The sequence below is a fragment of the Lissotriton vulgaris genome, chromosome 11 (genome assembly GCF_964263255.1).
Source record: "Lissotriton vulgaris chromosome 11, aLisVul1.2, whole genome shotgun sequence".
Lineage (NCBI taxonomy): Eukaryota > Metazoa > Chordata > Amphibia > Caudata > Salamandridae > Lissotriton > Lissotriton vulgaris.
This window is the reverse complement of record NC_141699.1, coordinates 128,610,054-128,631,715: the sequence shown is the minus strand read 5'-3', so window position 1 is coordinate 128,631,715 and position 21,662 is coordinate 128,610,054. Positions and strand designations below refer to the sequence as shown.

The 21,662-nt window shown below is 44.7% G+C and overlaps 1 protein-coding gene across 15 annotated transcripts in view; it reads right to left on the bottom strand.

Annotated features, from left to right (window-relative positions):
* Positions 1-21,662, bottom strand: part of NCOR2 (nuclear receptor corepressor 2) — a 1,233,371-nt gene that overhangs the window by 282,680 nt on the left and 929,029 nt on the right. For all 15 annotated transcript variants that reach the window (XM_086942885.1, XM_086942883.1, XM_086942892.1 and 12 more), the window contains one exon: positions 7,589-7,651. In XM_086942885.1, coding sequence (XP_086799011.1) covers positions 7,589-7,651 — 63 coding nt within the window. The remainder of the gene's footprint in view (positions 1-7,588; positions 7,652-21,662) is intronic.

Here is a 21,662-nt window from a genome sequence, read left to right as displayed (position 1 = left end):
CAAAAGACTATGGGCTCTTGGTCTGGTGCCGTCACTGCTGGCACTGACACATGGGGCCTTGGTGCATGGGCGATCAGAATAGGCGTCGTCCATGGAATGGGGTCGAGAGGCACCGTCAGCATGCAAACGGATACTCCAGCAGTAACTAACTGGGGGCCTCCTCGAATCGGATGGGCGCAAGGGATCCAGTGATGTACAGAAAGATTAGCAGCATTGCCTCCTTGAAGGCTTGGATTTGTGCGCCATTGTTGATGGACCTGGGAATTCAGGTTGCATCGAAACTAGGGCCAGGATGAGTTCAGAGGTAGGAGACGGAGACCGTGACCCCGAGGTACCTTGAAGTCTGCATGGTTTCTGGTGAAAGTGGGGGGAAAGCCAGGTTTGTACTTCTTCCATTTCTTTTTCTTTGACTTACGGAAGGACTTGGGAGTAGGGCGATGACCTCTCTTGGAAATGGCCTCCGGAATAAGAACAAAACTGTGTTCTCAACTTCAACTGCGACCAGCCCTTCTGAGCATTCCAGCGGTCCCCTGTTGCATGGTACTTGTCCTCGCAGTCCCAGGTAGCCTTCGAATTCACCAGAGCATAGGCGCCGCACAACTTCGTGTCAATCTCAAGCCTTTTTAGGTTTTTTAAAAAAATGAATATTCTAAAGCACGGTGTTTTATGATGGTTGTCCATCCTTTTATGATTTTTTTTAATGAATCAAATAAAAGTATATTTGACTTGACTTGAACTTCGTGTCATCATGGAGCCCAGACACCAGAGACAGACCATGTGAGGGTCTGTTAGCTGTTTGAGGCAATCTTTGCAGGGTGTAAAATTGGCTGTTTTAGGAGGAGACATATCCCTTGCACGCTGCAATATGTTTGGAGATTTCCAGAAAAAGAAGTTCCGCGTCGGAAGGAGCAGAAAGAAAAGTACTGACCTCGACATGCAGAGCAGTCCGGATGTGGAGCTGCACTATCCCACCTACCGACACGCAAGATAATTGCTGAGAAAGATCTCCAGATCCAGTCTGGCACCTGGGAGTATTCACAAGGTGAAGAATCAGCAGTTATAAGTATTCATCAAAACCCATGAACTTTAGAAAACATCTGGCGACATTTCCGAAATCACAAGGGTAGGGCTGAGGGAATACCAACTAGAAGCATGGGCAAATACTACTGGACTCCTTCTATGCCCTTGTCTCTCCTGCAAAACCTTCCTACAGGGCAATCACAGCACCCTGAAGTGGTCATTAGTTAGCAACAGGGTAGCACCTGTGGCAACAAGTTAAATCATTTCGACTTGGGCATCAAGTTGGGCTGAGTGTAACAAGTTGTTTGATACCTTGAAGTATTTACTTTGGTTGTCCCATCCTATTCAGAAGTTGAATGGCTGAGCAGTCAGCGTGTAACTCTGTACTTGCCAATGGGGCTACCAATCGCTCTACCAGTAAAAACAACGATTGTGGATTTTTACTGTTAGAACATGTTAAGCACATGTACTACTTTACTAATGTGCAGCACCTGCACCCCGCCTTGGGATCCAATAGCCCTGCTGTAGGCGGTGACGTATGCACATTAGAAAGGGAGTTCGGGCTTTGCCATGGGTTACAATGGCAAAGTTGAGTTAGCAGTTTGAGACTGCCCTTCTAGTCTGTAGGGGCAGACTGGGAGCCCTGTTTTACCCTGTCTCCATCAGGGTGGCACAACAAGTGCTGCAGTCGCTGAGGAAACACTTTAACCTACAGTCCCTGGGTACATTAGGTTCTTGGAAGTTAGCCTATGACAATTGGGTGTAGGGGGCAGAGCACATGCACTGAATCCCTATTAGAAGAGCTCAGGGAGTTTCAGAGCAATTACACCAGTACCAAGGAGTCAAAATGGGGGGAAAGTGGAGGTGTTACAGGCAAAATGTCTGTTTCCTCACATATGTTTCTAAACAAAAGGACAGTAGATGTTCTGCAGCTGAAAAGAATTCTAACAAACCGCAACATTATGGAACAAAATTCCAACTCTCAGGATTACATTCAGTTTATGTGACATAATACTTGATTGCTTCTCAATCATAAATTTTTCTTTTCTCTTTCAGTCAAAGGAAAGGTTTAACAAATTACTTAAAATATTTCTCTTTCGTAAAATTGAATTTTTAGTACAAAACAAATGGCTTTGTCCATTCAGGCATCAAGCAAACACAAAAACATAGGTCATACAATGTACCTGATTGTAAGGTCTTCCATGTCTGGCCTTGCAAGAAACACAATGTGTATTTTTCACTTAGCCGCTCTAAGCCACTAGAGACAAGGCTGAACATGAACTCCAACAGACAATTGAAAACTGCAGCTACTAAACTGCAAAACAGACAGGCTAAAACTGGCGAATTTGACGAGGTTAAATTGATAGAGGGGTGTGCAACAAGGATCTCAGGTGGCTGGGTGCAGGCCAGATTTGCAGGATGTCCACAAACTAAATTTACTTACAATTAATCTAAACAAAACTGATTTACATATTCATTGGTTACCCTTAAAACCTGTAATGGATCCAGACCTTATGTTACTACGCTGGACTCCCTGACTTAATACCTTTAAAGCATCTCTGGTACCCAGCCACACACAGGAGGAGATTTAGACTGCTGATAATTAACCATCAAGTCATATCTGGTGGTAGAGGACTCTACATGCCATCATCTACCAGCCAATCAGGTAATTTGGAATTTCGAAAATGGTACTGATTCCTGGACCGGGGAGAAGCTTGCCAGGCAGCCACAGCTCAACAACGCCAGAACCCAAAGCAACACAAAACGAGCCCTCTTCTGGCCCAACAACGAATCTCCGATCACTGTCTTCAGAAGGAAATCAACACTCAACAGCACCACCTATTGCCAAGAAAGCTTTAACACCTTCAGCGCGGCGCGAATTTTCGCGCTGTGCTGAAGGTTCTAAAAACGGGCGTGGTCGTGACGGAACGGTTCCGTCATCAGCACAGCCCAACCGACGCTGATGACGGAACCGTTCCGTCATAAGCATCGGAGGCTTTAAAGTGAAGGTCTTCAAACATGGGGAACGGAACGCGCCACCCTGGGAGTCCCTGGATGCCTTCTCAGAAGTTCACCAATGCCTGAGCAAGTACCTGGAAGCGTGGCTTTGGTTATTGTTGGTGTTTCCAGGTCATCATCCTTTACACGCAGTGGTTGAAGTGCATAAAAAAGTATAACAACGGTGTTCCTGTGGTTCAATACTTCATTTGCAAATGAATTTGTGCCAGAGCTCAAAGCTCTGCACTGAAATGTGGTTGGTGCAATTCAATGTGGGCGCTCGGAATTCCAAGGCTGTGTATTCGTAAATCCACCTCGTTCATCTTTAATTCACCAAAAGATACCCCATTCAACTTTATCTCACTTCTGCATGTCCCTGCTTTCTCACTTTGTGACTGTGTTTATGTCTCTCTCTTCCTCCATCTTTTTTAATTTTTCGTCTCTTGCTCTCAGTAAATGTTTAGTGCAGATAAATAAGTGCCGTCCCCCAAAAATAAGTGCTGGTGCTCCCCACCTGAAACCACCCACCCAAGTTAAGCCCTGCTGTGGTGGCAGAGGTCAAAGACACGGCTAAATACAACAAAATGTTCTATAAGTGTTTTATTGTTTTGAGACCTTCTCTGCAACTGCAAATACAATAATGCACACACCTTAAACAGAAATTGAAAGCAAATTTAACTAATTGTGGTGAAAGCACATTTTTAGATTATGAAACGTCATTTGGTTAACGTGAGCACTGCAGATATCAGTTTGTGAGGCCAGAGAGTCACAGAATTTAATTCTGTTTGGTGCCATGCAAAATAATGACTTGTTTAATCATAATGCCATGGAGATCCAGCATGTAACATGAGGCACTATGAATATGAAAGTCATTTAACAATTACACGTAGTATATGATAAGCTGCCACACAATGATTTAGTGTATATTATAAAACAAGTGCTTAAAAGAATACATATTAGTAATAGCTAACCACACTGTACCTGGTGCAGATATTTGTATAAGTCCATTAATAGGATACTTTCCAAAACTCAGCATCCTTACATTACCTCTTAAAAATATCATAGACATCACAATGCTTCATATGACTCCATAATTAAAAGTACTTTAGACCCCCCCCCCCAATCTTCACTCTCACACAGAGGTACCTTTAGATCTCCATTAACAACTCTGGTATGGTTGTTTTGAACTAAAACTATGGAAACTGTTTTTGGTGCATTAGCACACGGGCAACACTATACACCCATACACCAGGTCAACCTTGATTTCCGTTGACATGCAGATGCCCTTTCAGGTGAGTTGAGGGGGCAGAGGGAGGAGCCCAAAAGAGTCATCCTCCAAGCCCCCATCTTCTGGAACCCTGGAGCCTCAGTTATGACCCAGGAGGAAGCAGAAACGAGCCATGGGTAGCATCAAAGAGATGGCCCAGAGAAGGGGGTGCTATGTGGCATCTAACTTTTTTTATTTATAAACTGGCAGAGTCAGCTTCCCCAGTCGCTCAGAGAAAGCCCTAATCAAGGTGTTGGACAATTTTTTTTAAGGGCCATCACTACCATTAGTGCAGCAGCTGCATTATCACAAAAGCAATGGGGTGGGGGCCACTTCACCCAAATTATGGATATGTTGTTAGCACAAAGAGGGTGGCGAACTATTTACCTTGTTGGCATTTGGGCCTAGATTACCCTTTTTTTAACACAAAGGGGCAGAGAGTCTGCTTTGGGCCTCAGACATAGGAGTGATGGCCCAGTGGAATGGCCAGAGGAGTAGATATAATGAGTGCTGTAGGTGCAGTGACTTTGGGGTGCAGGGGGTGTTATGGCTGTTGTACTATCCTTACTGGCTTGTATTAGGGTTTGGTGTACCTTTGCTATGCCATGTTGCTTTGGGCATCGAACCAATAGCTCAGGAGAGAGGAAATTTGAGGCAGAGGCGTAGGCCTCAAAGAGGCGGCTGAAAGGAGAGCGGGGGCTTAACATGGGGCAGAGGAGACTGCCCGCTACGCAAGGCAGGAGCTCTCATTAGTAAGGCAGGTGCAGTGACACTGGGGCCCAGGAGTGTGAAGAGTCCACTGCATCACAATAATGGCTGTCTTACTTTACAACAAAGGCATGGGGGAGAGCTTTAGTGCTGAAGGCAGCCGTGCTGCAACGAGGCGGGAAACACACAGGCGGTGAGAGCTCTTTTTCGTCTGGAAGGAACAGAGAGCCTGTTTCAAGATTGGAGTGAAGCCCAGGCTAGGTGGGGAAGTGTTCAAAGAGACAGGGGGGATAGCCTGCTACTCGGAGCCGCAAATACCATTTGTGCAGAAGGTGCAGTTGCACAGCGGCTCAGGAGTGTGAGGGGCTCACAAGGCCCCGATTAATGGCAGTAGCGTTTTTTTAAATCTATTTCTGTTTCTGTGTATTTGCTCTTTTAAAAGTCTCACATATAGTATGGATTATGATGAACCAATGACAAAGGGCACCTGAAATGACCTCATAAACCGCACCCCCAGCGCTCAGCCCTGCTCCCCCCACTCCTCAAGTCTTTCCATAAAGTTTTGGAAAACATTTTGGGTAGGGGGCTCAGAGCAATAGCGTTTGAAGACCTCTGCCCTAGACACATCTTGCACCGACAGTCTTCAATAATGGAAGATCTGACAGGAGGAAGCACCGAAATTCTGTAACAAGAAGTCATGAGGTGGCAGGCACTGGAAAAGGCTCGTGTTCCAGGGGGTACGCTGTGTCGACAAGTGGTGTAGCAACTAAGTTAATATTTTGGAAGCCGGTACTCGTTCTCTGGACCGAGATTTCTTTATAACATCAAAGCAAATGACCCCCTCGCTCTGCAGATTCATACCCACATCTGACAACACGTGCAGTGCTCAGAATTTGGAATGACTATCTATCAAAAACTTGGACTTCACAGTCAAACCTCCAGAGGCCTCACCAGTGAAACATCACCAGATCTGCCAGGCACTCGCGCTTTCCTTTCTGAAGAACACATCATGTCGCTCGAGTTGATGTATTCAAAGTAAAAGGCATCCTCATCTAAAATCCATCGACATGCCATATAATTAAAAACAGAAGGTGGCAGTAGAGCGCTGTAAAATGAAAGGATGGCACAGCATTCTTAATTCTTTCAAATCCACTGTAATTAAATCACAGATGGACTGAAGACCAGAAATTCCCTAGTGAAAGTACCGAAAGAGATATTGTTTCCCCCACACAGACACACTCCAATAGGAGAGGCTGTTTTATACACACCTCCACTGTTTGCTAGGGAGGTGGGGGGAGAGGGGGGTAGGTGGGCATAGAAAAGGGTGGGGCGGGGTAGAGAAGGGTTGTGCTATCTACGCGAGTCAACATAGGAACTTTTGACGTTGCTATCTTAATAGAGCCTGAATGCAAGCCCTTATAGTGAGCAGACCATGCTCATTCACACACTCATGCACCTCTGCGGACGTGCAATATGTTATTTATTAATACTGCAGACCGTGCGGTGGGGACAAGATTCATTTCAGATGGGCGTCGCACTTTCCTCAACAATAGCAACAAAAGACGTAATTCTCTGCGGACCCACACATGTGGTTTATGTCATGCTGTTTTTAATGTGCAGTGTTTATGAGTACAGTTACAAGTACTTGTAAGTGGAACAGTGAGGCAGAAAGCAGTATTTTCTCACATTAGACTGTTCTAAGGGGAAGGCACGGAAGGCGACCTCTGCATTGTGGAAATAAATTACCGAGTGTAAATGTATTAATACCGTTGTAAAAAGTAAAATGTTTTATTTCAACTCAAACATTTACGCTGGCATGGCATAAACGTGTTTGTTGAGCCTGCCTGCATAAGTGGCAACACCTGTAAAGGTAAATCCGACCAACTAAACACACAGACCCTGGAACAGAAATATGCTCTATTACAAGCTACCAAGTACACAAAGGTGGCTCCCGGCCCTCCGTCGAGCTACATCAAAGACGGACACCTTTCAACGTGAGCAGCATCGCCACTGCCCTTCCAGTGCTGAGCATCACCGAGCAGGCCCACCAACCTGGTCCATCTTTTAAATGCTTCCCTCACATCTCTAGATTGCAAGTGATCTTCCAATAAGTTATTTCAACAAATGCAAATCAGATGTACCATTAAGCATCCTTGAAAGGGTTAAGGAGCTGGGTCAAACCTAAACAGTTCCTCGCCTTGAGAGCAGAAGGTAGTCGTACAGTACCCTTTACAGAGCACCCTTTACAGAGCGCCCTTTAAAGAGCGCCCTTTACAGAGCGCCCTTTACAGAGCGCCCTTTACAGAGCGCCCTTTACAGAGCACCCTTTACAGAGCGCCCCTTACAGAGCGCCCCTTACAGAGCGCCCCTTACAGAGCGCCCTTTACAGAGCGCCCTTTACAGGGCACCCTTTACAGAGCACCCTTTACAGAGCGCCCTTTACAGAGCGCCCTTTACAGAGCACCCTTTACAGAGCGCCCTTTACAGAGCACCCTTTCCAAGTACAGAACATAAGGAGTATCCTTTATTAAAAGTCACAGATTGCCCTCCCATCTCCCAGCGGAGCAGAAGAGCATAACAAAAAGGCTGTCTTACCTTTCTTTGCGGTATCCATCTCTTCTTCCGTCCAGCGAGAACTTTCATTCATCTCAAAGGCAGCTACAAAAGAGAAAACGGACTTTAGGACAGGAGTGCAAGGGTTCACCAAAGACACTGAAAGTCCAAACCAGGCGCGGCATTGAAACTGGACATTGACAAGACAAGAAAACTTACCGTCCTGATCCAAGTGGTTGAATGTAAGAACACTAGCGTCCCAATTACAAATATTTTCTATAAATTCTCAGCATAAAAGAGAAGCTCTAACTGGATCGGAATGTGGGAGAGCTCTAAACCACAGAGAGAAAACACTGCTCCCAGCACCCCCACAACATTCACATTCAATTAAAACAACTAAGAGGTAAGGCACTTCAGTTATCTCAAGTAATTATAACTGGTTTCCTTGCCATGCACGGCTAATGCTAATCAATCAATCTCTCTCTTTGTAGGTGTGCATATATATACATGTGAGCAAGGCTACTGGTTAGCCGAAACGCGTCATCCTGACTGAGAGTATTTCGCACCTGGCATAATAAAAAGTCACTGCAGCCAGCAGTGATCAAAGAGATTTCTGGAGTTCGTGATTATATATATATATATATATATATATATATATATACACATTTAAAAAAGGTGGGGTGTTGGGTGGGTTTAAACCCCCTCAAATAAATATATACATATATACATATACATATATATATATATATTCACTGAAAAAACCATAGGTTAGAGACCATATATAGTTAGCTGGACATTTTATTGACAAAAAACCAATGAAATTCCATATATAGTTAGTTGCACTAACTATATATCGCGCACCCGCAATCCACTGCTGATGATGTCACATATTACATCATTCATGACATGGTCAGTGACATCACTGATGACATCACTGATGACATCTCAAATGACATCACTGATGACATCACTGATGACATCTCAAATGACATCACTGATGACATCATCTAGTGTCTGTGTGTTTTTGTAAAGTTTAAATATGTTTTACATATTGAAGAATGAGTATATGTATGGAAGACTGAGTGTGTGTGTGGCTGGCTGGGAGGTGTGTGACTCTGTGCATATCAATGTGTACTTGTATCAGTGATTGTATAAGAGAGTAAGTATGTGTTAGTATATGTGTGAAAAGTATGGTGTTCTGTGTTTAACTGTATAGATGAGGAAATCGAAGTGTGATTGATTCTTCACAGGACTGACTAGGTGTATGAGTGCATATGATAGTGTTGTAATAATGAGTGACTGTATGTATGAGTGATTGTATGGGTGAATGAGTGAATGTGTGTGTAGACGTAGGAATCAGTGAGTGCGTATGTAGTAACTGGTATTGGTGTGTCATGATGTCATCAGTGATGTCATTTGAGATGTCATCAGTGATGTCATTTGAGATGTCATCAGTGATGTCATCAGTGATGTCACTGAAGTATGGTGTTCTGTGTTTAACTGTATAGATGAGGAAATGGAAGTGTGATTGATTCTTTACAGGACTGACTAGGTGTGTGAGTAACTCCATGGATGAGTGGCAGTGTGTGAGTGTCTGCATAGGTGTATGAGTGCATATGATAGTGTAATAATGAGTGACTGTATGTATGAGTGATTGTATGGGTGAATGAGTGAATGTGTGTGTAGACGTAGGAATCAGTGAGTGCGTATGTAGTAACTGGTATTGGTGTGTCATGATGTCATCACTGATGTCATTTGAGATGTCATCAGTGATGTCATCAGTGATGTCATTTGAGATGTCATCAGTGATGTCATCAGTGATGTCACTGACCATGTCATGAATGATGTAATATGTGACATCATCAGCAGTGGATTGCGGGTGCGCGATATATAGTTAGTGCAACTAACTATATATGGAATTTCATTGGTTTTTTGTCAATAAAATGTCCAGCTAACTATATATGGTCTCTAACCTATGGTTTTTTCAGTGAATTTTCAAGGTTTTGTAAATGCAAATTCCTAACTATATATGGTCTATAACCTATGGTTTTTTCAGTGAATTTCATTGGTTTTTTAAAAGCTAATATCTATAGCTGTAAAATATATTCTTTATTACGTGACGTATCACGTAGCCACGTGAGACGCCTCATGACGCGTCGCATAACCGTGACGTATCGGTTCTGCAACGCAAACAAAACCCGTAACGTAAGCGTGCCGGAGCACGCTTACAGATATATATATTTTTTTTAACCTTAATTAGACAAAATCCACACGTGCACATATCTTGAGGCCTTGCAAAGGCACATCAAACAAACAGTCCCTACAATTTTGCCAAGTTTGCTGGAAATCTATTCCCTTAATTTTTTTTTTACTGTTTCTCTTGGTTTTCCCCTTGTTATGCTTACCGGGACGCTACCCGGTACGCGAACCGGACGCTCCAAAAACACAAGATGGCGGACTCCCGTTACGCTGCCGGTTAGCTGCCCGGTTCGCGTACCGGGAAGCGCCTCTACCGCGAAAAATCGCGGGGGACTTTAATATCCCCCTCATAAATCCTAGGGGGTCAGGAGGGGTTTACCTTGCCCCCTTTCCTTCATTTCCCCCTTCTTTTTTCACCACATCTTGTCTCTCGAACCTACCGAGAGACAAGATGGCGGCCGCTCCGGACTGTTTACAATGTTGACAGCTACGCTGCCGGTTAGCTGCCCGGTTAGCTGCCCGGTGAGCTGCCCGGTTCGCGTACCGGGACGCGCCTCTACGGCGTAAAATCGCAAAATTTTTTGCCCCGCGGGGCACTTTAATATCCCCCTCATCAATCCTAGGGGGTCAGGAGTGGTCTACCTTGCCCCCTTTCCTTCATTTCCCCCTTCGTTTTTCACCACATCTTGTCTCTCGATCGTACCGAGAGACAAGATGGCGGCCGTTCCGGTTTGTTTAGAATGTTGACAGACACCGGAGAGCCAATCAGATTCGCTTCGCGAAGTTCCGTTACGCGTCAGGTACGCGAACCGGGGCGCTAACCGGAGCGCTGTCACAGATATACATATTTTTTTAAACGTTAATTTCTCAAAATCCACTGGAGCACATATATTGAGACATAGCAAAGGCACGTCGGGCAAACCATATCTACAATTTTGCCAAGTTTCATGTAAATCTATTCAGCCGTTCGAGCTAAAAGTGAGTCCAACCGCCCTATGGAAAAATGAATGGGAAAAACGCGTTTTGGGACCCCCCTTTGTTCTCGGCCCCCCCTTGACGAAACCCCACCAAATTTTTAGGGGCTGCTCAGAAAAAAAATGTGCCATTTTCCTGAAAATTTCAGCCAATTCCGTCCACAAACGCCAAAGTTATTAGACATAGAATTTTCAGAAATCCCATAGAGAAAAAATCCTAACTATATATACCCACTGGCTATCGCCAGTAGGTAATATACATATATAAACATATGTAATCTGCATATCTATATAAATATAAATGCATGCATACATATACATATATGCATACATATGCATGTTATTTACATGAAAGTTTTAAAAACACTAATAAAAGCAAAGCTAAAAAGCCACCTCATTACAAACAGAATGGCTTTAACTTAAACGAGGGCGAGATCTATTGCATTTTCAATGCTTGTTTACTTTGGTTCTATCAAGAAGGCATTCAGATGTGTCACACATTTGCCATAAATTCTGAATGTTAGCACTCTAGTTGCTCATTAGATCACTGTAGTAAAGCTAGTGCTCACCAGGGAAGTCTGCTGCTAATCATGGTTTGCAGCCATTTTCCCGCATTTTTTATCCCGCAGACTTTCAGTCCGCATACCATTATCCCGCAAGGTCATTGAGCTCGCATACCATTATCCCGCATTTTTTCAAAACGCATGTGCATTTATCGCGCATGCCTTTACAAAGAATTACGTTTTAAAGGCATGTATGGTAAATGCATTTGCGTTGTGAAAACCACGATGACGAGAGAGGTAAGTGGGTTTGTGTTAATTTTTTCGTGGGTTAGTGATTGTGTAGTGTAGTGTAGTGTTGTGTAGTGTAGTGTTGTGTTAGTGTAGTGTAGAGTTGTGGTGGTTGTTTAGTGTAGGGTCATGCTGGGGGTAGTGTTTTAGGGTTTAGGGTTGTGTTGTAGTGTTTGCGTAGTGTAGGGTCATGCTGGGGGTAGTGTTTTAGGGTTCAGGGTAGTGTTGTAGTGTTTGCGTAGTGTAGGGTCATGCTGGGGGTAGTGTTTTAGGGTTTAGGGTTGTGTTGTAGTGTTTGCGTAGTGTAGGGTCATGCTGGGGCTAGTGTTTTAGGGTTTAGGGTAGTATTGTAGTGTTTGCGTAGTGTAGGGTCATGCTGGGCGTAGTGTTTTAGGGTTTAGGATAGTGTTGTAGTGTTTGCGTAGTGTAGGGTCATGCTGGGGGTAGTGTTTTAGGGTTTTGGGTAGTGTTGTAGTGTTTGCGTAGTGTAGGGTCATGCTGGGGTGTAGTATTTTAGGGTTTAAGGTAGTGTTGTAGTGTTTGCGTAGTGTAGGGTCATGCTGGGTGTAGTGTTTTAGGGTTTTGGGTAGTGTTGTAGTGTTTGCGTAGTGTAGGGTCATGCTGGGGGTAGTGTTTTAGGGTTTTGGGTAGTGTTGTAGTGTTTGCGTAGTGTAGGGTCATGCTGGGGTGTAGTGTTTTAGGGTTTTGGGTAGTGTTGTAGTGTTTGCGTAGTGTAGGGTCATGCTGGGGGTAGTGTTTTAGGGTTTTGGGTAGTGTTGTAGTGTTTGCGTAGTGTAGGGTCATGCTGGGGGTAGTGTTTTAGGGTTTTGGGTAGTGTTGTAGTGTTTGCGTAGTGTAGGGTCATGCTGGGGGTAGTGTTTTAGGGTTTTGGGTAGTGTTGTAGTGTTTGCGTAGTGTAGGGTCATGCTGAGGGTAGTGTTTTAGGGTTTAGGGTAGTGTTGTAGTGTTTGCGTAGTGTAGGGTCATGCTGGGGGTAGTGTTTTAGGGTTTAGGGTAGTGTTGTAGTGTTTGCGTAGTGTAGGGTCATGCTGGGGGTAGTGTTTTAGGGTTTAGGGTAGTGTTGTAGTGTTTGCGTAGTGTAGGGTCATGCTGGGGGTAGTGTTTTAGGGTTTAGGGTAGTGTTGTAGTGTTTGCGTAGTGTAGGGTCATGCTGGGGTGTAGTGTTTTAGGGTTTTGGGTAGTGTTGTAGTGTTTGCGTAGTGTAGGGTCATGCTGGGGGTAGTGTTTTAGGGTTTAGGGTAGTGTTGTAGTGTTTGCGTAGTGTAGGGTCATGCTGGGGTGTAGTGTTTTAGGGTTTTGGGTAGTGTTGTAGTGTTTGCGTAGTGTAGGGTCATGCTGGGGGTAGTGTTTTAGGATTTAGGGTAGTGTTGTAGTGTTTGCGTAGTGTAGGGTCATGCTGGGGGTAGTGTTTTAGGGTTTTGGGTAGTGTTGTAGTGTTTGCGTAGTGTAGGGTCATGCTGGGGGGTAGTGTTTTAGGGTTTTGGGTAGTGTTGTAGTGTTTGCGTAGTGTAGGGTCATGCTGAGGGTAGTGTTTTAGGGTTTAGGGTAGTGTTGTAGTGTTTGCGTAGTGTAGGGTCATGCTGGGGGTAGTGTTTTAGGGTTTAGGGTAGTGTTGTAGTGTTTGCGTAGTGTAGGGTCATGCTGGGGTTAGTGTTTTAGGTTTTAGGGTAGTGTTGTAGTGTTTGCGTAGTGTAGGATCATGCTGGGGGTAGTGTTTTAGGGTTTAGGGTAGTGTTGTAGTGTTTGCGTAGTGTAGGGTCATGCTGGGGTGTAGTGTTTTAGGGTTTTGGGTAGTGTTGTAGTGTTTGCGTAGTGTAGGGTCATGCTGGGGGTAGTGTTTTAGGGTTTAGGGTAGTGTTGTAGTGTTTGCGTAGTGTAGGGTCATGCTGGGGTGTAGTGTTGTAGGGTTTTGGGTAGTGTTGTAGTGTTTGCGTAGTGTAGGGTCATGCTGGGGGTAGTGTTTTAGGATTTAGGTTAGTGTTGTAGTGTTTGCGTAGTGTAGGGTCATGCTGGGGGTAGTGTTTTAGGGTTTAGGGTTGTGTTGTAGTGTTTGCGTAGTGTAGGGTCATGCTGGGGGTAGTGTTTTAGGGTTTAGGGTTGTGTTGTAGTGTTTGTGTAGTGTAGGGTCATGCTGGGGGTAGTGTTTTAGGGTTTAGGGTAGTGTTGTAGTGTTTGCGTAGTGTAGGGTCATGCTGGGGTGTAGTGTTTTAGGGTTTTGGGTAGTGTTGTAGTGTTTGCGTAGTGTAGGGTCATGCTGGGGGTAGTGTTTTAGGGTTTAGGGTAGTGTTGTAGTGTTTGTGTAGTGTAGGGTCATGCTGGGGGTAGTGTTTTAGGGTTTAGGGTAGTGTTGTAGTGTTTGTGTAGTGTAGGGTCATGCTGGGGGTAGTGTTTTAGGGTTTAGGGTAGTGTTGTAGTGTTTGTGTAGTGTAGGGTCATGCTGGGGGTAGTGTTTTAGGGTTTAGGGTAGTGTTGTACTGTTTGTGTAGTGTAGGGTCATGCTGGGGGTAGTGTTTTAGGGTTTAGGGTAGTTTAGTTGTTTAGTGTATGCTAAAGGCATATTCGTTCTAAAAGTTTTCGTTATTTTAATTTGCGGCCTAATAGTACATGCAGGATTTTTTTTGCGGACTGATGGTATGCGGGATTTCGTCATATATTCGCTAATCATACTTTCTATGGCAAAATGAACCCCCTCATTTTGTTCCTTTTTAAATTAAATGTTTTAAGAGTTACCACTTTATTCCAATCAAGATGGCTTCAGGTGTGCCATACCTTTGTAATAAGTAGGACTGTTAGCACTCTAGTTGTTCTTTAGAACACTCTGGGACAATCTGTCATTGGGCTATAGTTGGGCTACATCTGGCTGATATTTGGGCTACATTTGGTTTTTTGTCTCTGGTGGCCATCTTTGGGCTACATTGGGCTACATTGGGCTACATTGGGCTACATTTGGGCTCCAACATATATATAGCCCAATGTAGCCCAATTTATATTTTTCAAAGTTAATTTTCGTAAAAACCACTGGAGCCTATATCTTGAGACATAGCAAAGGCACATCGGGCTACCAGTCCCTACAATTTTGCCAAGTTTGGTGTAAATCCATTCAGCCGTTCAGGCTAAAAGTGAGGCCAACCGCCCTATGGAAAATTGCATGGGAAAAACACGTTTTGGGACCCCCCTTTTTTCTCGGCCCCCCCTTGACGAAAACCCCCCAAATTTTCAGGGGCTGCTCAGAAACAAAATGTTCCATTTTCCTGAAAATTTCAGCCAATTCTGTCCTCATAAGCCAAAGTTATTCGACATAGAATTTTCAAAAATCCCATAGGAAAAAAATCCTAACTATATATACCTACTGAATATCGCCAGTAGGTAATATATATACACATACATACACACTTGTGTAAGTATATTATCTCTATTCTAGACTATGTTTGGGTCCGACTGCTCATGTTACTCCACAGCAAGCAACAGGGTTCTCAGCACACGGGTGTAAATCCTGCAAGCATGTTGTTCACTTGCAGACATCTGGTGACAACTGGTGTAATGTTACAGCAATGAGACGTTTACGTCATGGTTGTCATGGTTAACCATGTAAAGTGTTCTCATGGTAGGAGTGTGCGTTAGACGTGTCAAACACAAACTCTCTTAATCTATAGTTCAACAACCCAGGCAGAAGTGTGAGGAGAGCCATTCTGTTTTTTGGTAATTTAATGTTACTCTTGTGACATGAAGTTACCAAACATTACGCCTGCTTGCACAATTCGGAGTAATTTGAGCAAAACTGCCTACTGCAAGAGCATAGGAACAGATCATAGTGGCTTCTGACTGCTGCTGTTCGTGTGGGGTTACATTTATCAACATTTTCAAAGCATTAAATGCATCCTTGGGTCCATTTTTGGTGTGAGGGTGCACTTTGCATAAGAGAACAGCGCTAAATGCGGAGTTACGATCCTTGTGTAATTACGCATAATCTTGCGTAATTTTGCTGTAATTCCATGTAATCATGCTACAGTTAATTACATGAGTTACACTCCTCCCTAGGATAAAGAGTAAGTGTCAAATTGACCCAAACTGCACAAGGCACACCATAACAATGTACATAACACAGCACCGAAAAAGCAAGGTTAAAGCGCGGTCCTTGTAGAGCCCAAATATCATGAACCTGCAGGAAACGGGCAGGACAGATGGGACTGGTCGCTTCGGAGTTCAATTACTTTTTAAAGTGCCTGTCTAAGGACATACACATACATACTGACCTCAACACCACAGAGAGAGTACCACAAAGAAATCAGAAGGCACTGATACAAATGCCACAATGACGACAAACCCAGCGACACAACATGCATGCCTTATCGCCATGTCCCTGCGTGGGTTGGTGTAAGTCACAAGCCCACTGTGGAGGTTTTCATAGTGATAGCTCACAATAGGTGCAAGGAATACAACGCATAATTTGTAAAATAAGTAAATGTATATGTGCAGAGACCCTGCGTTTCTATTTGGAGCTCACTGCCGAATGCTGAAGTTGCCATATACCTCGTCATGATTCCACCTTATGCCTTCTTTCTCCCACACACTGCTCTCCCTGTCTGCTTATCTCTCTCTTCCAGGTTCTTTTCCATCCCAGGTTCCTCCCTGTGTTGCTTTTTCCTACCTTTTTCTTCCCCTTTCTTTTACCCTCTCTCTTTCATTCTCTGGGTCAAAGTCTGATGATGAAAAATAAGTCCAAGTCCCCACAAATGACTGCTGGTGCCCAACGCCTGCAACCACTGGCTCAAATGAAACACTAGCAACTACCTTGCTGCACATATTGAAAAAACTTTTAATACCCCAGTCTCCTACCTGCAGATGTGGCACAGCAGCACAGCCCACCAGGCTCGGCAGCCAGGGCCCGGTCCTGGGCACCTGGGTGCTATAGAAGCTTTTGTGGGCACTGCCCCTCGTACCTCTTTATTTTAACTTGAGCATTTCTGTCATCTTGGGTTACACTCCTCCCAGTGGAGCTACCTGATAGCTATAGAGGAGATGGGTTTCGGGACTCCCCCTCGACCGTCACCTACCCAGCCGGACTTTGGGCAGACCTTCCTTCGTCTTTCTGCTGTATCTCCCCCCCCCCCCACCCCTTTACCCTTACCCCCTTCCCCTCTACACTCCACTTATCTCGTTCTCTATGCTCTTGTAATTGTTTTTCTAGCAACTGTTGTAAATTGAAACTGATGTAATCTTGTAATTTTGTTGAACCTCATGTAAAGCGCTCTGATACCTCCGGGTCTAGCCAGCGCTATATAAAACTCTTTAAATAAATAATAAATAAAATAAGAGTCTGTGTCATCGATTAGCAAAGTAAAAGAGATGCACCGCATTTCTGGTCGTACCGCTGGCTCTGTATGGAAGAGGCAACAGGCTGCAATGGTACTGGTGTAACATAAGCCCCGCCCCACCCGCGGTGCGGATGGGAGGCCCGAGCTCCAGGGACCACCTCAGCTTAGTACAATCCCTTACTCGCTAACTGGGTCTAGGATCAGCTAGTTTCATAGTCACGCTTGCAAGTACGTTCACTATATTACACATGGTGTAGGGTAGCCACGCCCTCTTTCAAATGCTAATTAATAATAATAATGCTGCACGCGCCGCTGCGTGGTCTTCAGGGTGGGGCAGGATGGGTAAAACTGTATTGTGTAATGTGCACTTGCGCTGTATAAAGTGCATGTGCGGTGGCCGGTGGGACCATCATTTTCCAGCGGACTGCCATCTTTGCAGTGCACTTGCCGCTGACGCTGCAGGTCACAGGCGAGAGTGAAACGAGATGGAACATACTCGTATATCAGTCAACTGCCTTGTTCTCTCTTCTCTATGGTGGGGGTAGGGGGCTGCTGTATTTAGGGACCCGGGGTTGCCACAACCAGACAGGTGGCTTGATTATGCAGACTTCACTTACCGTTCACACGAAGCAAGGGGCGGGCATAGAACAAAAAGGTACGTTTTATTCCCAACCTTTGTACCGCGACAGGCAGATTGTTGCATCCATTAAGGACCACTGCAGTGGTCCGATAAAGACAGATGCGCCATCTGCGAATATGATCGTCCAATTTACCCGTGTGCTGGCACGTCTAGACCCATGATAAAAGACATTTAGTGTACAAAGTTCAGCAAAACAGAATTGTAGCAAGGGCACAGAATGTTTAAACTCTGCATAAGTGTTTCTGAGGTTATATTTGTATTACCGGTGTGCTCATATCACATTCCCTCTATGCAAAAAATTCCCTTAGTGAAAGAGCGTCATGCTGCAGAAACGAACACTACATCTACATCAAGGCCGGACAGGCTGTACTGGGAGGCGGGAAGGGTGGGGGCTGCTTTTGTAGCAGTGCAGCAGTTTTAAAAGCACTGCAGAGTTCCTTGTATATCCAACAATTTCCAGGTAACAATAAATGTGCCAATATAACTCTGGTGATTAATGTGCCTGCTGGATTGAGAGTCGAGTTTGTCTAGTGGCAGTTTTTGCTCATCTCAGGTAGCGCAGATGGTAACTATGCCTGCTGCAAAGAGCGTGTACTATGCATATTACAGAATATTATTTTATGTGCATAGCTCAATGGGTTACAGCTTTTGTCACAGAGATCCTTTTGTTAATGTACAGCTCATAATTAACAATCACAATCTGATACAGTGAGCTATGAACTGCATAAAAGCACTGCATGCAAAGGGCATGGTGCAGGTTAGAAAGTTATGTTTCCCCCCCCAGTCTTTGACTATCCTAATTTAACTAAAAAGGATTTGTTTGGGTAGAAATAATTGTTATTATGAAGGTGAACCCTAATCACGGTGTTACGTTCTGAATGAGTAGTTTCTGCTTCCCCAGACCAAGCACTCTTAAAAAACACCTACCAGTATGAATGACATGTGAATCCTACACCTTGTAGTCCCCTTTGTCTTATGTAACATTTTCTATACACTCATTTACACACATGATTAATTGTCTCTGTATGTGTGAGTGATGTAAAGTGCTCCAACAACCTATGCTGGTAGGAAATGCACGATCACTGGTGTAACAATAGCATCCGCAGTCCCCGCAATGCGGGGGATGGGGTTGGGGCGCGGGGTGGGTGAGCTCCAGAAGGCCCAATCAACACAGTAAACCGTGCATGGGTGGCGGGCCCCTGCCAAGAGCTCCTTACCGGGTGGGGGGGCAGCAGGGAACATCAATGCAGTTTGTGGGGGGCCTCAAGTTTTGTTACGCCACTGTTCAAAAGCCCGGGAATGAAGCAGACACAATTTCACCCATGGTACTTTATGCCAGGAAATTACTAGTGCAGATTTTTCTGGTTTCGTATGGCCCTTTTCTGGGTGTGACACACTTGGCTAGCTCTATGGGAACCTAACTTGATGAGCCGCTGCACCAGAAAGTGCGTCTGCTCATGTAGCGTTCGAGGAGGCGGTACATGTTGCCTCATCCCAGGCTGGTGCCAAGGTAAACCTGGCATAGGGGATCAGACTAAGACTTTGGCAGCTGAGAAACCAGGAAGGAAGCACATGGAAATGATTCATGTCTTTGGAGTAGGACAACTCAGCTCCATGTGAATAGCATTAGCTCAGTTCATACTTGCATCGTGTTCGTCCGTGGCAATTATTTAGAGGGTAGAATTGGGCATGGCGTCAATCTCGCGGAACGGAGGAGCATCTCCGCAATCTGCATGCAAACTGTTCCTGACAGATCCCTGTCTTATCAAAGGCACTGTTATGCATGCAATGTACATGAATGGGCATGTATCTGCCCAGGTGGCCGCACTGCAGATGCCAGCAAAGGATACATCAAACTGCAGCCGCGTTTGTAAAGGGTCTTCTCAAAGCCGGTTCTCTAGAGAGCGAAATTCAACATCAACCACTGGTGGCGGAGAAAGACCCAAAGGTCCAGTCAAATAGTCTTGCTGGGAAGTACACAGCGGGACCTAAATCTTTTCACCCATAACAAAAACAACTGCATTTCTCATGCATTCAGAAAGCCAAGTCTAATATATTCTCCACCAATGAATTGAATGATGTTATGTCCAATGTTACCCTGACAAACCTATGCACAGATCCAAAAAAGTGCATCAGTGTTCTGTATCCGCCAAAGGGTAAGTACATTTAGGAGGAGCGACAAGTGTGAATTTCCAGCATCTGTCAGAGGGTCATCCTCTGCAAAGTTCTTCATCAATGGTAATGGAATAAACACCCCGAGGTACAGTTTGTCTATAAAAGCATCTCTAACCAGCTTCTCCAGAAACGCCCAATTTCACCCATGTCCCACTTTTCTACTCGCGACTTGGTGACGCCCATTGGGCTCGCGGCTGAGCAACAGTAAACACAAGCAAGACTCTGTCCCAGTCTCAGAATTTCACTGGCATCCGGAGACTCTTTTACCAATAGTTCCTTTATTTAATAAAGTTCTCGTGGCTTTCTCAAAAGCGGAATTTCCAACTATAAGCATGTAAGGGTAACTTGAATAGACAAAGTGCGCCCAACACTGCCTTGCAACATTATTTGCATACCCACTGCAGACCCTTCAAGTGTTCCAGATCTATGAATGAGTAGCTCATTCACTCTAGGCTATTTATTAGAATTTTCGCACTTGCAATTCAGAGTTAATACAGGGATCGAAAGGACTAGAATGTGCAATATAGCGTGTCAAGGTTACAGGAACTGCAGAACGACAGGCTTATCAGGGTGCTGCCGTTTCCGCCATGAACCATAACCGAAGACAATACAAGTCGGGGAATTGTTCTTAGGCTCGTCCATCACTGGGACAACCAATACTCAGAGACTTTAGACAGACTGATTCATTCTAAACACAATACACACCAAACTAGGAGAGACTACAACAATAGTATGGACTTGTTTCCATGTGCACAGCCTTGAAAAAGTCCAGGAAGATGAAACGTGTCGGTTGCGGTGTTTGTTGGACAATACTGTATAAGAATCTGCTTTTGAAGTAAAAAACAAGGTAGAAGTATTTGACTTGTGTGGACTGGATCTGATCGCTTCAAGAGAACCTCACAAAGAAGAGATCTAACATTTGCTAACTTGACTGTGCATGCTTGAGTGTTTCTCTTTTTGGACATCAGGACTACACTTTATTTCCAAAGTGCAGTCAATTTGCACCAAAGGTGGCGTGGTGCTTAGCACAATAGCACCACTGAGTGTATAGACATCTGATATTGTTTTTTTCATTACGGCCAATTACTGAGGATAGATTTTATTTATTTATGTACTTATATAGCGCTTGAATCGACCCCCGAAGGGGTATCTCTGCGCTTAGAACAGGCTGTGAGGGTGTATTGCAACTACAGCAGAATCAGGCGCGGAAAAGAGTGGTCTTGAGCAGCTTCCTAAATTGTAGGTGATCAATGCATTGTCTCAAAAACATGGGGAGCTCATTCCAATATCGAGGGCCAAGATGGGAAAGGGCTCTTCCTCCTACTCTAGCCTTTCTTACTCGAGGCACCACAAGAAGATGTTTGGCACCCGAGCGAAGAGATCTGGAAGGTACACATGGCATGAATTTTTCCGAGGGTAGGAGGGGCCCAAGTTAAACAGAGACTTATGAATAATGCAGCAGATTTGAAATCTGACCCGTTTGCGGATAGGGAGCCAATGCAGCTTCATAAGAAGAGGGCGAGAAGGGTTCCGACCAGGAGCATTGAGGACCAATCGTGCCGCCGTATTCTGTACTACCTGCGGTCTGCTGAGCGAGGCATCATTGGCGGAGATCAGCAGGCTGTTAAAGTAGTCCAGGCGATTTACTACAAGAGCCTGGACTAAAGTTTTCCAGGTTGAGTCAGGGAGCAAAGGGAAAACTCGACGGAGCAGGCCAATTGTATGGAAACAGGAACCGGCTGTCTGAGCAGCATGCTCTTTCAGGGTGAGGGCTTGATCCAGACGGATACCCACATTTTTAACTGTGAGCTTAGGAGCAGGATGGGGGCCTAGATCAATCGGCCACCATTCTGGTGTCTATAAGGAAGGGGCCAACTGCACAGAAGAGGTACATTTGTCGAATGAAAAGAGCAACTGAATGTCGTCGGCATAGGATATGGGAATAAACCCATGCGTCCTCAGAAGATTGGCCAAGGGAGCAATATAGATGTTAAACAATGT